General features: G+C 39.0%; 1 protein-coding gene across 2 annotated transcripts in view; it reads right to left on the reverse strand.

The window, feature by feature from the left end:
- STT3A (STT3 oligosaccharyltransferase complex catalytic subunit A) overlaps positions 1-10,397 on the reverse strand; it is a 29,270-nt gene extending 18,873 nt beyond the window's left edge. For both annotated transcript variants that reach the window (XM_074303881.1, XM_074303882.1), the window contains exons 1-8: positions 9,996-10,397; positions 7,435-7,560; positions 5,890-5,950; positions 4,111-4,232; positions 3,615-3,760; positions 2,202-2,292; positions 1,646-1,752; positions 676-840 (exon numbers count right to left, since the gene is read on the reverse strand). In XM_074303881.1, coding sequence (XP_074159982.1) covers positions 676-840; positions 1,646-1,752; positions 2,202-2,292; positions 3,615-3,760; positions 4,111-4,232; positions 5,890-5,950; positions 7,435-7,522 — 780 coding nt within the window. In that variant the 5' untranslated portion in view covers positions 7,523-7,560; positions 9,996-10,397. The remainder of the gene's footprint in view (positions 1-675; positions 841-1,645; positions 1,753-2,201; positions 2,293-3,614; positions 3,761-4,110; positions 4,233-5,889; positions 5,951-7,434; positions 7,561-9,995) is intronic.
- Positions 10,398-15,152: the final 4,755 nt, after the last annotated feature.

Below are 15,152 nucleotides of genomic sequence, written 5' to 3' on the forward strand. Positions count from 1 at the left end.
GGATATAGCCCCAGAGCTTCAATTCATACCTAGATCAAAATCAATCCAAAAGGCTGGATATAGGTAAAGAAACTAAGTTCCTAGGTTACCTGGACTGACAACTCCACAACAGTTCACCATTCATCTTTTAAAATAGTTTCTTATTCTTTTAAATATCTTAAAATAGTTTCTTATTCATGTGGGAAAACAAATTCAGAAACAAAGTATTTGTTTGTCTTAGCAGTTGATCATTACCAAGGATGGACCATATACATTTATTGGAGGACTTGGGCTTTGATCTCTTAAAAACCTGTGTCTAGATTCCAGAAGGTACTCAGGAATTCTTTATTATTAAATAAAACTATCAACAGCTAATAAGAGAAAAAGAATAACTTTTATATCTTATTTCCATCAACTCAAATCTCTTCAAAATCCATCTCCAAACTCTATTCAGGTCAAATTAAGGCTAAACTAGCCCAAATAAAGGTGACAGAAAAAATAGCCCATCAACAAACTGCCCTAACCAAACCTTAGGCATAAAGACAGATTCCTGACGGTAATAAAGTTGACATACAACACAAAATTATACAACTATTATTTCACTCCCAACATTAGAAACTGTTAGGTTATTCTTCTAGACAGAGTCACCTAAGAAAAGGATTAAACGCTGATATTCCCACAAAGCCTCAGGCTCACCTGGAAGCCCACAAAGGAAATCTGCATAGAAAGGATGGTGCCCAAGCAGTATACAGTACAGTAAGCCACATAGATCCGGTGGGAGAATCTCCCCGTCAGCATCAGTACCAGTACATGAAGAGGGATCAAGTTGATCAGAAACACATAACCTCCCCACGAGGAGACCTGAGCAAGGACAGAAAAGGTCAATTTCTTTAAGTTTCTACCCTTGATTCATGAACCATCTGCTCTCAAAAAGTGATTGCTATTGTCTTTCAAAATTATAACAAATATTACCTTTCTTCCAAAGAGGTTAATTACTACAAACAATGCCTGAAATCGTTGGTGGCGATGCTAAAGTCTTATCTATCACCATTAATCACCACCGTGTTCTTTTGAGGTTATGAAAGACAAGGCCATATTCTGCAACTATTTCCCACCCATCCCATAGAGCCCCAAGGAAAACAAAAAGCAGAAGGGAAAGAGGAGTCAACAACAATAGTAACTGATCAATTCTATGGCCTGTACCTCACCCTCAGTGCCAGCCCAGATGCTGCCTACTCTCAGGTCACATGGAGGCCCTAGGGATGTAAGGGAAAGGTATAAGAGTGGAAGACAGAGTGCATGCATATATGCTTGAATAGAATAAGCAGAGTGGGTAAGGACAGATGTAAAAGAAAAAAGGAAAAGGAACGAGCTAGTCAAGCAACAAGTATCCCCAAAAGGTATAGTACAATATCAGATGTAAAGCTATTTAAAAAAATAAAGGGGGAAAGGACTTCCCACCCATATTTACTTGTTACTAGGCTTGGCATCCACCCCTTTATTAGACCATGAGGCTAAAAGGAACTAAGGAGAAAATTCATATTGTCTGTCTCAACCCTAATGCACTATACAATCTAGGAGGAATATCTGATCTCTATCAGTGTCAGCTCCTAGTATACTCCCTCCCACACCTGAACATAAGGCAGGAAGAAGAATGGATGGTTACCATGTAGAAATAGGCAAGGGCACATTTGGCAGCCCAGTAGGTAGAGCCTGTCTTTACTGCCTTAATCCACATGTAATAGGTGAGCAGCATGCAGAAGATGGCAATCCCTGCAAAGAAACACACCACAATTCATTCGGGGGTAAGAGGACTGATATAGTTATTTAACCTCACAGCTATCAGGAAAATCCTTTAAACCAAAAGATCCTCATTTAAGAGATATCCTTTCAAATAAAAATTTAGCCTAATCCTTAGTCTCATAAACTTTATGCTAATTCCCTGAGACTGAATAACAAAATCCTCTGAATATGATTATTGGTCTTATTTCCCAAAATGGGAAGATGGGGCAACAAACATCTTCTGGGATGATTTGACAAGTGATGATCTCTGAACATCCTTATAGATCCCATATACTCTTACCTCATTTCCTCCCAATATCAGACACTACTTTAGTTCTTGATGCGTGCAATAGGCTTGGACCCCATAACTTATTGCTTTTACTGAAGATGCGATTAGGACATAGGATGAGCAGTCTTATTCAGCATTTTAAAAAATTTACCTTCGTTGTCATAGGACCCTGCCACAGATCGGGATATATACCCAGGAACCACAGCAATCATGGCAGCAGCAAGGAGTCCAGCACCTGCATCCTGGCAGAAGAGAAAAGAAGCATGAAATTAATACCAACACACCACATGCTAGGTTTCTCCCTCTGCTGGGTCCAGAAACAGTCAACAGGTATTCCAAGCAGTTTCAAAAACACGTATCAAATAACCAGACATGCCCAAAACTAAAAGCTGCATACTTTCTAAGTCTGTGGTATTATTATGGGAACAGTCAACACATATGCTAAGGACAAACAGGTCATATGAAAGCAAACATCAGGCAAGAGGATGTGCAGTGAGATGAACAGTCATTTTGGATCACAAAATAATCAAAAAGTGGATTAGATAATCCACCTAGGATAAGGATACCAATGATTCCTCTACTGAAACACTTGTAAATCCTTTAAAAATTTTTCCCAAAATGTACTTAGTAGGAAAAATTAAATGAACTTGAGCTATATTTCAGAAGTCATGTAGTACAGGGAAGGTTCAGCAGTAAGGGTGGGGAAGTAAAAGAGAGGTGAGGCATGGATTTGAAATTATAATTTTTGGGTCATTATTAGGCAAACTGGGAACTCAGAGCAGAGCAGTAAGACTGCAGTGTAAACTGCAGAAAGTTATGGGACTAGTGCTCCAAGAAGCTCAAAGCTAATCTGGCCTAACACAAGGACAGTGAAGCAAAATAAAAGTTTACACCAACCTATCTTATTAACTTAGAAAAATGAAAGAGCTAGAATTTATTATTCCTCAAATACTACCCCAAAATTATATTTTACATCAAGACAATTTAGCACAATGTCAAACAAATTAAGAACTGAAAGCCACTATCAGCAACACTGAAATCTAGAAGGGAAGTCAAACAGCAAGAAACTCAATACAGAAAACAAATGTTTTATAAATAAAATCAATGAACCTACATATATTTCAGTGTCTGCTACATGACAAACACAGTCCTAAGAGGTTAACCAAATTAACCAGAAAGTGAAAAAATCCACTCAGGAAGACATCAAAGACTCAGCTAGGCCAGTAACTTAATCTTTCCTAGCTTAAGGCAACTCTAAGATTAGAAGGAGCTGATCAGTAATAACAGAGAAAGGTTCTCATCCAGAGCTCCTAATACTGGTGAAATCATAAGTTTGTTTGTTTGGGGGGTTTTTAAGTACATTTTTAAAATATATAAATAATCAAATGTCCTATGCTTTACAGAAAAGGGTATAGGCTCACCAATGGTTGGAAGCAGCATATCCAAGGGAATAGTGGGAAAGAACTCAACAATCCCAGTTTCCAATTATTAGCCACCCTTCTTCCCTTTAGCCGTGACCAAACATAACCAATACCATTCCCAATGTCACCTCCTAATCTTTCACCTTAAGCTCTTTGGTAAGGTGGTATGTGACGATGGTGGTGAAGGAAGAGAAGAGGGGGGCCAGGAAAACGCAGACATTCCTAATGTCAATTGTGATGTGGAAAAAATGTAGCACGTGGTATATTGTAGCAGAAGTAATCATTAAACCTGTAATGAGCAGAAGAAACTTAATTAGATAGTTCAAATTGGTTAGGGGAGGTTAAGAGGTAGAAAAAGGGAGTTCAGGCAGTATCAACTGATTGGCTAAAGAAATCGTGAGGCTCAGAAGTATACTTTATCAAAGTTTAATAGATTCATTTTTCTCTCTTCAAGATTTAATTATACAAGTCAAAAACATGAAAGACCCTTCAATATTCTATTTGTCTTTATAGAATCTACATTTAGGAATACACAATCATAATGAAATTAATGAAACTCATGAAGTAAAGGTGTTAAAATTTAAAAGAGAAACTCCAAACTGAAACATGAAAATTCCTTATTTGGGATTTCATGTGCACCTGGATAAATCGTTCCTCCGATGATTCTTCCCAGAGGGTACCAGGCCCGGTCATCAAACCAATTATGGAATTTATAAAATCCCTCTTCAGTCAGGAACCGGGTAGTTCGATAATTAAAATACCTACAGCAAGAAAAAGCAACTTATTATCTTTACTTCTTATACACAAATTCCTGTCACTTTCTGAACAACAAAACAAAAAGTTTCACTTTTCACATGACATTAATGAAAACATTATTGTTCCAATAAAAGTTGGCTTAATGCCACAAATGAACTTCACTATGAAAATCATATTACATCTTATTCTTATTTTCTAGCTGCTCACATATAAATAAAGTACTACTTCTTCATGAAGAAAAAAACATAAAACTCTTAACACTACAAAAAGAAAGTAATCATGCAAGCAATCTTAAATACACCTATCTACCAGACTCATGCTTTGCCTGGCAGCTACCAATGCCAGCCAGGGAAGTCCAGGAACTCACCGAATAACTGAACTAAGGCAAGGATTGTTAATACCTCATAGTAGCCACTGTAGCATTTTTCAAATGGCAGGATCCTACAAAATAGATATCTTGCTAATATCAGATGCTATCAATGGTGAGAGACAACTTTAGCAGGGTGGCTGCTTCAAGATAATAATTTGCAATCTCAAAAGCAATGTATAAAAATTTTAATCCTATTCATAAAACACTTCCCACTGTGCACTGAAACTTGAAAGTTAAGGCATAGTCTCGCATCTACTTTAAAAACTTTTGCATGCCACAGACTAGTGGTCCTCAAACTTTTTAAATAGGGGCCAGTTCACTGTCCCTCAGACTGTGGGAGGGCCGGACTCTAGTAAAAACAAAAACACACTCTGTCTCCACCCCTCAGCCCATTTGCCATAACCTGGCAGGCAGCATAAACATCCTTGGCGGGCCACATCTGGCCCGTGGGCCATAGTTTGAGAACCTCTGGCATAGACATATAAATATCAACCAATCAACCAATATTTAATAAGTCACCACATATATCTGGCGTTGTCCTAGACTCTCCTGGATACAAAGGACGTTCAAGGATTATCCAATATGAAATGTTTCAAACTATACTGGGAATCTAAAGTCTTCAATTCAAATAAGAAACTCTGACAACAAATGAAATTTCAAATTCTCCTTTAACTACAACTTCTATTTAACTGCAACAACTTCAAGAATCTATGATTTCTTCATGGTTCCATAACTTACAGTGACAAAGGTTAACTTAATAGAAGATTTTTAATAACTGTCCCATCTAAAAAGAAAAAGTCAGCATCCAGAAGCCAACTTTCTGATGATGACTAACACATATAGTGCTTTAAGGTTTGCAATGTACTATCAAGTCATTTGACCCTCACAGAAACCCTGACAGGTTCTATTATAATCTTCATTTTTAATGTGGAGAAACTGAGGCTGGGAGACATTAGGTGGTTTTCCAAAGAACAGAGATGTTAAGAATCTAAGGCAGGATTCTAAGTATAAGGTTCTGTCCACTATATCACCTCATTACCTCTGAATTCAGACCCAAAAGGCTTCATGGAAAATGAAACATTTGAGCTAGACAAGATTACAATAGGGAAAGAAGAAAGATCCTGAAAAACCTAAGTCTTCCAAGATCATATTAATGCTTAAAAGTGGCATGACACTCTATTTCAAACTGACACGATAATTTTCTTCCTAAAGAAACAGATATACATCACTAGAATGTGTACATTAAGTATAGGAGTCTATAAGAATAACAACAAAATAAGCAATGTACTTACGGATCAAACTCATGGATGACACTTTCAAATCTCAGAACAGCAAAAAGGCGTGTGGAAAAAGCTACAGGAATCAGAAAATTGATGCATTAATAGTCACATGTGCAGTATAGTTACACTGTATTAAGCCCACAATGGACTACAAAATCACTCTTAAGCAAAATATATCTTTTTGACCAAAACCAAATCAAAAAAAGAGGAGAGATACACAGGCTACAGTCCTCTGACATCATAGCTTTTCCAGTTTCTCCCTTATAAGTAGGATGCTTTAAACACAGTATTATAGGTAGTACAAAAAGGTGACTGGATTTGTATTTAGGATATCTGGGTTCAAATGCCAGCACTACCACTTATTAAATGTGACCATGTGAAACTACTTAAATTTTACAAATGAGGGGATTAAATAAATTCTTAGATTCCTTCAAATTCTACATCTATGATCTCAAGACTTACTGTACTGAAGAGCTTGTTTCTTTAAAAAGGAAATCTCAGATTTCTAGAATTTAGAACTGGAAAGATTAGAGACTTTCTAGTTCAACCCTCTCATTTCATAGGTATGGAAATTGAGGCTCAGAGAAGGAGAATAATTTGCCAAAGGTCATTCAAGTACTAAATGTTAAGTATGAGATTAGAAGACAAATCTTAATTCCAAATCCACTGCTTTTTTCCACTCATATACTTTTTTTTTTTTTTTAATGTAGCACTAACCATATTAAGTGTAGAGAGAAATCAGGACAGAAGGAAGATAAAAATTATATTAATGTTTTCTGAGGAGCTAAGAAGTATATTCTGGAGAACAAGATACAAAGGCTTTCTAAAATGTTAACACAGGTATATAGATTGAAAATAATTACTTGTCCTCTTCCCATCTTATGCATTCAATGCTCATTAATGGTCATTTCAGAATCAGTACAGAATGGATATTACCCTATAGACTTCCTATTCTTCCAACAACCACTAACTTTAGATTGTATTTATCTTACCTCCTTTACATTCAAGTAGAGGGAATAAAAAGCAAACTTTGTTATTGATATACATGTATCTAAATTAATGAAAGGAAGTAGAGTGATAAGCTTTTTCTTTTGAGAAGGAAAGCAATCAAGATTAAGTGACTTGGCCAGGGTCACACATCTAGTAGGTATATATGAGAATGAATTTGAACTCAGATCCTCCTGACTTCAAGACTGGTGCTCTATCCACTGTGCCACCTAATTGCCCTAGAACAATAATAGTTCATCTTGCAATATTTTCAAAGTGCTTTACCACTATTACTTCATTTGATATTTACACAATAACCCTTTGAGGTAGGTGCTCTTAGTTCACTTTTTGAAAAGAAAACTAAGATAAAGTTAATCAACTTGTCCAGGGATACAGAACTAGTTTGGATCTGACATGGGAGTCACACCCATATCTCTCTGAGAGACCTGAAGTTCTATCTCACAAAAAAGGCAGAGATGGGAGCGGCCTGCACGAGGAAACACAGAGCTTCTCTAGCTCAGAGCCAGTCTCCCTGAAAAAAAAAGAAAATTACTCTAGACATATGCTCACATAATACAGCAGCCATTGACAGGATAAGAAGCTTCAGAAGGGTGTCCTGCTTCTCATAGGACAGCCGCAGAAATCCCAGCTTGGTCATCTTGGCATCAAAGATAATGACGGATGGCACTCAAATAGCTAAAGGAAGAAAAAAGACCAAAGACTCTTAAAACCAAATATCCAAGAATTTCCTTCTAACTTTGTCATGTCAGGAAGAAACCTCAGCAGAAAAAACAAATACTTACCAGCGGTCCTCACACTTTTTAAATAGGGGCCAGTTCACTGACCCTCAGACTGTGGGAGGGCCAGACTATAGTAAACACAAAACCTCACACTCTGTCTCCACCCCTCGGCCCATTCGCCCTAACTGTAGGAGCATAAACGTGTTCAGTGGCCGCATCTGGCCCGCGGGCCGTAGTTTGAGAACTCTGCTTTATACTCAAAAGGGATTCAGAATTAAGCTAAAAATTTCATGAGTCCTGCCTCTATTTAAAAAAAAAAAAATTCTGACAGAAGATATTGCAGCTCAGAAACTCTAACAGTATTCACATAAAAAGATTAAAGAGAAACTTGTGCTACTATACTATACTTCCTTATATTCCAATAGCAGGTTTAGACAGTTGGCTAGTTAGGGTACAATAAGTATCAGTAGCAGGCAGAAGAAAAGAGAAGGAATAAAGAAAATAGATAAGACAAGAAAAAGTTAAATTAACTCACAAAAAAAGTAAGGATATGTAAAAGGAAACATTAGAGGGGATATCATAAAAAGCAGAAACTAAAAACGAGAGTTAAGTAGTGGCTGCCAAGTCAGCATCATTCCTAACTTTAAATCTAAGCTCCACTTGATGCTACCACCAAGTGTTTTCCCAGGGATCAGTCATCTACAGGTCATGACTGGGCAATAACCATAAAATCCAGAGGCCCCAATCTCCCCAGAGAGAACTCCTTCCCTTCTCTCAAGCCCTTCACTGCTGTTGCACCATTAGACCTACAACTAATCCTCCGAGTTTAGGTATTTGAATCCATGACTTTAATGACATCAAAATGATCATAGTAAAGAGAAGTTTTCCACTCTGGAAGAGGAAGGCAGCTATCTTAGTCTCATAGCAGCTCCACCAGGAGGCATCAGTCTGTCTAGCTGCCTTAATGTTCAAACTGCACAATATATGTTCTTAGGGAAAAAGGAGGTGGGTAACAAGCCAGAGCTTTGGTACTTTGAATCATCTGGGTGAGGGGGATATGACCTGTGATTTCACTGCTGTAATGAACCGATGCAATTCATTCAGAACCTTTTCTGTAACTTTTAATCTAAAGATTTGTCCAAAACACGGCAAGGTTTAAACGGCTTGTCCATGGGGACACAGACACTATGCTAAAGGGAAGATCTGGCTCCGAGTCCAGCTTTCTGTCCACTACATCCCATGGTGTCTCGGTCACACTACCGTATTCATTTACATAATAACAGTCACTTCGGTCCTTCCAAAGGAACTGCCTCGGTGCAAAATCACCATTGTAAGCATCCTTTTTCATGCCTTAAAACTGGCAAGTATTCAGAGCCAAATCTAAAGGAATCTGTAGCATTTAGTCAAGAATATGCAGAGACGAGTCCTGCAGCCTATCATCAATGACCCTCAAGGAGAAAAGAAACGGTTTCCCAGGACTAGGGAATTTTCTCAAATTCTAAATATTTCTCAAATTCTAACTATTCCGATTTCTGGGGTCTCTTAGCAGGCATAGTCTATTGATAATCGCAAAGCACTCCCTCTTTCAGGCAAGGAAAGCTGGCCCTCCCTGATTCAGGAGCGTTCATACATCTCCGCCAGGGCCGTGGCAAGTCTGCACAAAACCAGGAATAGTTACAGATCAAGACACTGTCACAGCGGACTGGCCCATCGGAGAGCAACGGGAAGAGGGAACTGGGAAGAACCGAGAACTACTGATGCACAGCAGAGGGACGTGCCAGACAGACACAATCCATCTCCACTCCATCGAGGGGTCAAGAAAATGAATAAGGGCACAGGCCCAACTCGCTAACTTTCAGTCCTCCCTAAACCACAGTGAGTGCTGCATGCCTCCACTCCCTAGCTAGCCCCTGCAGGGTCTGCGGCCTCCCTCTTCCTAGTATCCTTATTTCCGAACGTCTCTCCACAGCACATCCTGCAGCTCCAGGCTTTCCGTCTCCCGCAGACTCAGACCTGCCCAGCCACTACTTCCTCCTCAGAGACCACAAGTGCTCTAACTCGCCGTCCTTCCCGGGGTTGGGGGCGGGAGTCCCACCTTCCCCTCGTACTCTCTTGGGGGATTCCCATTCCCCCCCTCTCTCATAGTGGGGACGGGGGAAGGGGATTCTCCCACGCCCTTGCCTCTGCAGTGCTACCTCGTACAACATCCCATTCAATCCCATCTCACTCTCCCACTCCCTCCCCTGCAGCATCCCGAGGCCCAGCTTCTCCATTCCCTTCACCCCGCTGATGCCCCATTCTCTAGACCCATCCACCCCGGCACGGCACCCAGGCCCTGTAGCTCCCGTTGCACCCGCCCCTTCTCCTCTAGTTACCCCCTCAGGGCCTCACCTGGGTTGGGTATAGCCGGGCTCGGTTCTTCTCCCTCTGCCATCCGTTTAGCGGCCGGCGCACCCAACCTTAACAGTCTACTGCTCCGCCCCTCCATTGGCCGCCTTAGAGCCCATCCGCTTCTTTCGGGAATAGATTGGGCAAGAAAGCTGTCTCTCAAATATGAAGGCGGAGAGGCAGGTGCTATTCCGCAATTCCATTAGCAGATAACTGTGCCGCTTAGTAGAAATGGGGCGGGACTATTCGCTCCCGCCCAGCTTTCACTGGCCCAAAGATGAGAAACCAAGAGAAGCCCAGAACATGCTCTAAGAAGTTTGGTTGAAGCACAAAGAGTGACGTGTCCGTCTGCGGACCGAGCTGGAACCGGGATTAGTGGGTGTGGCGAGCATAGCCAATACACGTGACAGGAAGCGGCCCCGGTACCCGGAAGATAATGGAAGCTGCCTATCCCGGCTCGCTGAGCTGTGCGCTGTTTGCAGGAAGCCGATTTTTTTTTTCCCATCACTGTTCTAAGTATTGCCCCATGCGGAATTACTGCTAAAGATAGAACTTAATCCTAACTTTTGTTTACTTCCACCCTGCACACGTTTGGATTAGCAAGAGAAGACCAGTTGCTGAGGAATACTTGAGCTCCTTTCTAACCCCTAACTTTCTTTTGTTCGCCCCAAACTTTGGACGGGGATTGTTGGGATGAGAGACTGACGAAACTGAGGGGAAATTCTCACTTAGAAAAGGAGGCAAAAGTGGGCGGTCCGTAGCCCTTCTTACAAGCGGCAGAAAAGTCCTCCCTTCCTATTCAGATTTCTGGCTACACCAGTCAGTTTTCTCATCTGGAAAACGAGCGCGCCAAATCCCAGGGTTTCTGCGTCTCGTCCATTTACAATGGGTTTTTTTTTTTTGGGGGGGGGGGTAATACGATGACTTTTGTTCGATCAAGTTAACCAAATTAGCACCTACAACATGCAGCCCGTTAGGTGGCGCAGAAGAGCGAGTGCCGACCCCAACGTCTGGAAGACTGTCCCTACTGGTGTAAGTCCCGGGGCGAGTCATTTAACAATTTAGCCGTTCCAGTCTTTCACAAGAAAACTCCGAATGGAGTCCGGAGGAGGTGGAAACAACGGGAAATTCTTTCCAATTCACATATAAGGAAATTGAGAAACTCGGATTTCTTGTTGAAACCCATGTTTTGGATTATTTCCTGCCTGATATACCTAATAATAAGGCCAATCGAAAAAAAAATTTTTAAGTGTAGAAGCATAGACTTGCAAAAGAACTCAGATCATGTCATCCAACATCCTTCTCAAAAGAAATTTTCACCACTATATCGCCTCAGAATCTTCATGCTTAATTTGAAAATCTCCCGTGAGAAACAATGCCCCGCTATTTATGGATGTCCATTCTATTTGGGGACGATTTTAGTTATGGTTTGTTTTTTCCTTTACGGCGAATTTAAATTGTAAAACTTCTTAAGTTATTTATCTCCACCGACTTCTACTTCTGCCCCTTTCTACAAAAAAAAAAAAAAAATTAATTTTCCTATTTCATTTAATGATACTCCCCTCTCTTATAACTGCTGTGCTTGGCAGGGAGGGGAGATAGTTTAACAGAATTGTTGGCTACTTCTTCACTACTTCAAACTCTTTGCAGTTTGGTTTGTCCCCAACATTCTCTAGAATACAAAACTTCAAAGATCGCCGTTTCAGTACTTTACTGCTTGGAAGAAAGACTTAATCACTCCCTCCTGAATATTCCTTACTTCCTTATTCCTCCAACTCCAGTCTTCATATTCTTCTGTTTGCATTTTTTTCTCTGCTGGCTCATTGTAAATGAGTGATTTTGAAATGAGGATGTCTGACAGCAGTTTGGGGATTTTTAGGACACCTTGTATACCCTCTCCTTAGGCAATCCCATAAATTCCCATGCTTTCCAACTATCTTTATGCCCTTTCTTTCTCTAGATAGCATTTTTGTAAACGAGAATATCACTGCATGTTAAATGAAGCTTGATCAAAATTAAGCTCATCATTCCCCCCTAAATCTGCTCCTTTCAAATTAAATGGTTCCAATATCTATTCATTCTCCCATGTTTGCAATTTGGGAGTCTTTTTTTTTCTTCCTATACCTCAAATCTAATTAGTTCTATCCACTCTATTCTTATTGCCATCATCACTGCTAGTGATGATTCATTACCATCCACCTGAGATGCTTTTAACTTTCCTAATAAGTCTTCGTACTCCTATTTTCCATCCAATATATCTGGATATAATCTGTCATATGTATAGGTTTGGTCATATCATTCCTCTATAATGGCTCCCTATCGTCTTATCAGGCTTATGTCTTTACTTTCAAAGCCCTCTACAATGATGAAGCTCATCTTCTCAGCCTTGTATAGTCTCATTGTTCTCTAACAAGTACATTCCCATTTTGTTTTTGTTTGTTCTTGACACTGAGGACACTACTTTCCTGTCTTCACTTTTAAAACCTAATTCCAAAGTCTCTCAAAAGCTTTTCCTCTGAAATCTCACATAGCACATAATTTCAGAATGAAAATGATCTAGTCCAATCAATACCTTTAAAAGAATACCCTGTGCAACATACTCTGTAAATGGAAGTCCAGTCTTTGCTGAAGATTTTGATTGATAACTCAAATTGTTTAATAAAGCAGAATTCAGAACAATCTGGTACTAGCTAGGAAATAAACTGATGGATCAGTGGAATAGATTAAATTTTTAAAATATTAGTAAATGACTAAATCTAGTGTTTGACAAAAGTTTAATACAAGAATTCACTACATGAGAAAAACTGCTGGAATAACTGAAAAATACTTTAGAAGAAACTAGGTATCTCACACTGTATATTAAAATAAACATTTAGACATAAGTGGGAAAAACTAATGCACCCAAGTTTAGAAGGAAAGCAGAAAATGGTGGGAGCTTCAGCAAATTTTTCTGAAAAAGGCCTTATTTCTCAACTATAGAGAACAGTCAAATAATTTCCCAATTGATATGTAGTAACAGGATATGTGAATAGGCAGTTTTCAAAATAGAAATCAAAGCTATCTACATTCATATGAAAAAATGCTTTGTATCACTTCTGATTTAGAGAAATACAAAATAAAACTCTGAGGTACCACCTCAAGCCAATCAGATTGGCTAATGACAGAAAAGGGGAATGATGTTGGGAAATTGGGACACTGTTTGCATTGTTCATAGACTTGTGAACTGATCCAAGTTTTTTGCTTAAGCAATTGGGCTTAAGTGACTTGCCCAGGGTTACAGTTACAGAAGTGTTAAGTATCTGAGGTCACATTTGAAATCAGGTCCTCCTGACTTCAGAGCTGGTTTATCCAAGTATTGAGAGCAATTTGAAACTATGCCCAAACTCTGCTTACTCTCTAATCCAACAACACTGCTAGGCTCTGTGTTCTAGAGTTTTTAAAAATGTGTGGGATGACCTATTTGTACAATATAAGCAGCTCTCCTTGTGGCATTTAAGAAGTGAAAGCTGAGGAGATATCCATCAACTCAGTAATAGCTTAACAAGTTGTTGTATATGATTGTAATAGAGTACTATTAGAAAATCAGTAGACTTACCCAAACTGATGCAAAGTGAAAGTGAGCAGAACCAGAACATTGTATATTGTGACAGCATGTGTTCAAATGATCAACTAAATGATTTAGCTGTTTTCAGACATATCATCGATCTAAGACAATTCCAATAGATTTATGATTGAAAGTACTATTCACCCCCAAAGAACTGATGGAGTCTGAATTCAATCGAGGCATACTTTTACTTTATTATCATTGGGGGTTCTTAAGTCTTGTTTTCTTTTGCAACATGGCTAATATGGAAATTTTTACATGACTTAACATGTATAGCCTATATAAAATTGCTTACCATCTCAGGGAGGAGTCAGAATTTGGAACTTGAAATTTAAAAAACAATTGTTGGGGGCAGCTAGGTGGTGCAGTGGATAGAGCACCAGCCTTGAATTCAGGAGGACCCAAATTCAAATCTAGTTTCAGACAACACTTCCTAGCTGTGACCCTGGGCAAGTCACTTAACCCCAGCAAGGGAGGGGGGGGGGGGGAGAGATTGTTTTACATGTAACTGGGAAAAAATATTCTAAAATTTAAAAAATAATTAAAAGTTTTGATGGGTAGGGAGTTTTTCCTTAACATCAAGCTAAATTTGATTCTCTAACTTCTATGTTTTACTCTTGGTTGCACATTTCACATTCTGGGTCCAGGAAGGACTTACATAATTTCTTTCAGGTGGTATCCCTTAAATACCTGAAAATATTTGTAGTATACTCCACCCCACCAAAATCCCTCTTTTTTTTAATCAGAATAAGGCATCTCTATATTTTCCATATATTGGCTCTTTAAGACAGAATGTAGCATGCTTAATGAGGGAAATAAAACTCCTTTTCTGTATATACTTAAATAGCTGAGGAACAATACACACACAATTTCTAGACAAAATTATAGCCATTAACTATCAACTTATTTTAACTACTAGTATAGTCTTCATTATACTACAAACACGAACTATGATCTCTTGAAGAGTCACTATTCTGCACTTGAATTCATGCCACATTTTTGTATTTTTGTTGTATAAAGTCTGATAATTAACCATGTGCTGGTGTTAACCATCTGGGCACTCTTCCAAAGTACCCAGATCTAAATATAATATTCCATATACAATTGGATTGTCCCTTCTCTTATTTCTGAAGATAATGCCAATCTTATTGTCATTTAAGACTAGCCTTTCTGGCTGCCATGTTAGCTTGCAATCCATTAAAATTTTAAGTTTTTTCATAGACTATTAGAGTTATACTCTATCTCACTCTCCTACCCCCCCCAAAAAGGCTAGCTTATTATTATTAAATTTCACATTATTTGATACAATCCAATGTTCCAGTCTACCAAATCAAAGTATCCCCATTTTGAAGATGGGGAAACTAAGGTTACTTAAAGCCAAGAAGATTGTTCATGGTCATACAACTGTGTTAGAGCTAAGATATAGATCAGGTCTTTTTGACCCCAACCACTACACTCATTAAGTGTTTGTACCATCCTCCTTTTATACCACAAGCTGCATATGGAAAAGAACTATATTTTAAAAGGTGTTTTTCCCCCAATGTCTAGATAATAGA

This window comes from Sminthopsis crassicaudata, chromosome 3 (genome assembly GCF_048593235.1).
Source record: "Sminthopsis crassicaudata isolate SCR6 chromosome 3, ASM4859323v1, whole genome shotgun sequence".
Taxonomy (NCBI): domain Eukaryota; kingdom Metazoa; phylum Chordata; class Mammalia; order Dasyuromorphia; family Dasyuridae; genus Sminthopsis; species Sminthopsis crassicaudata.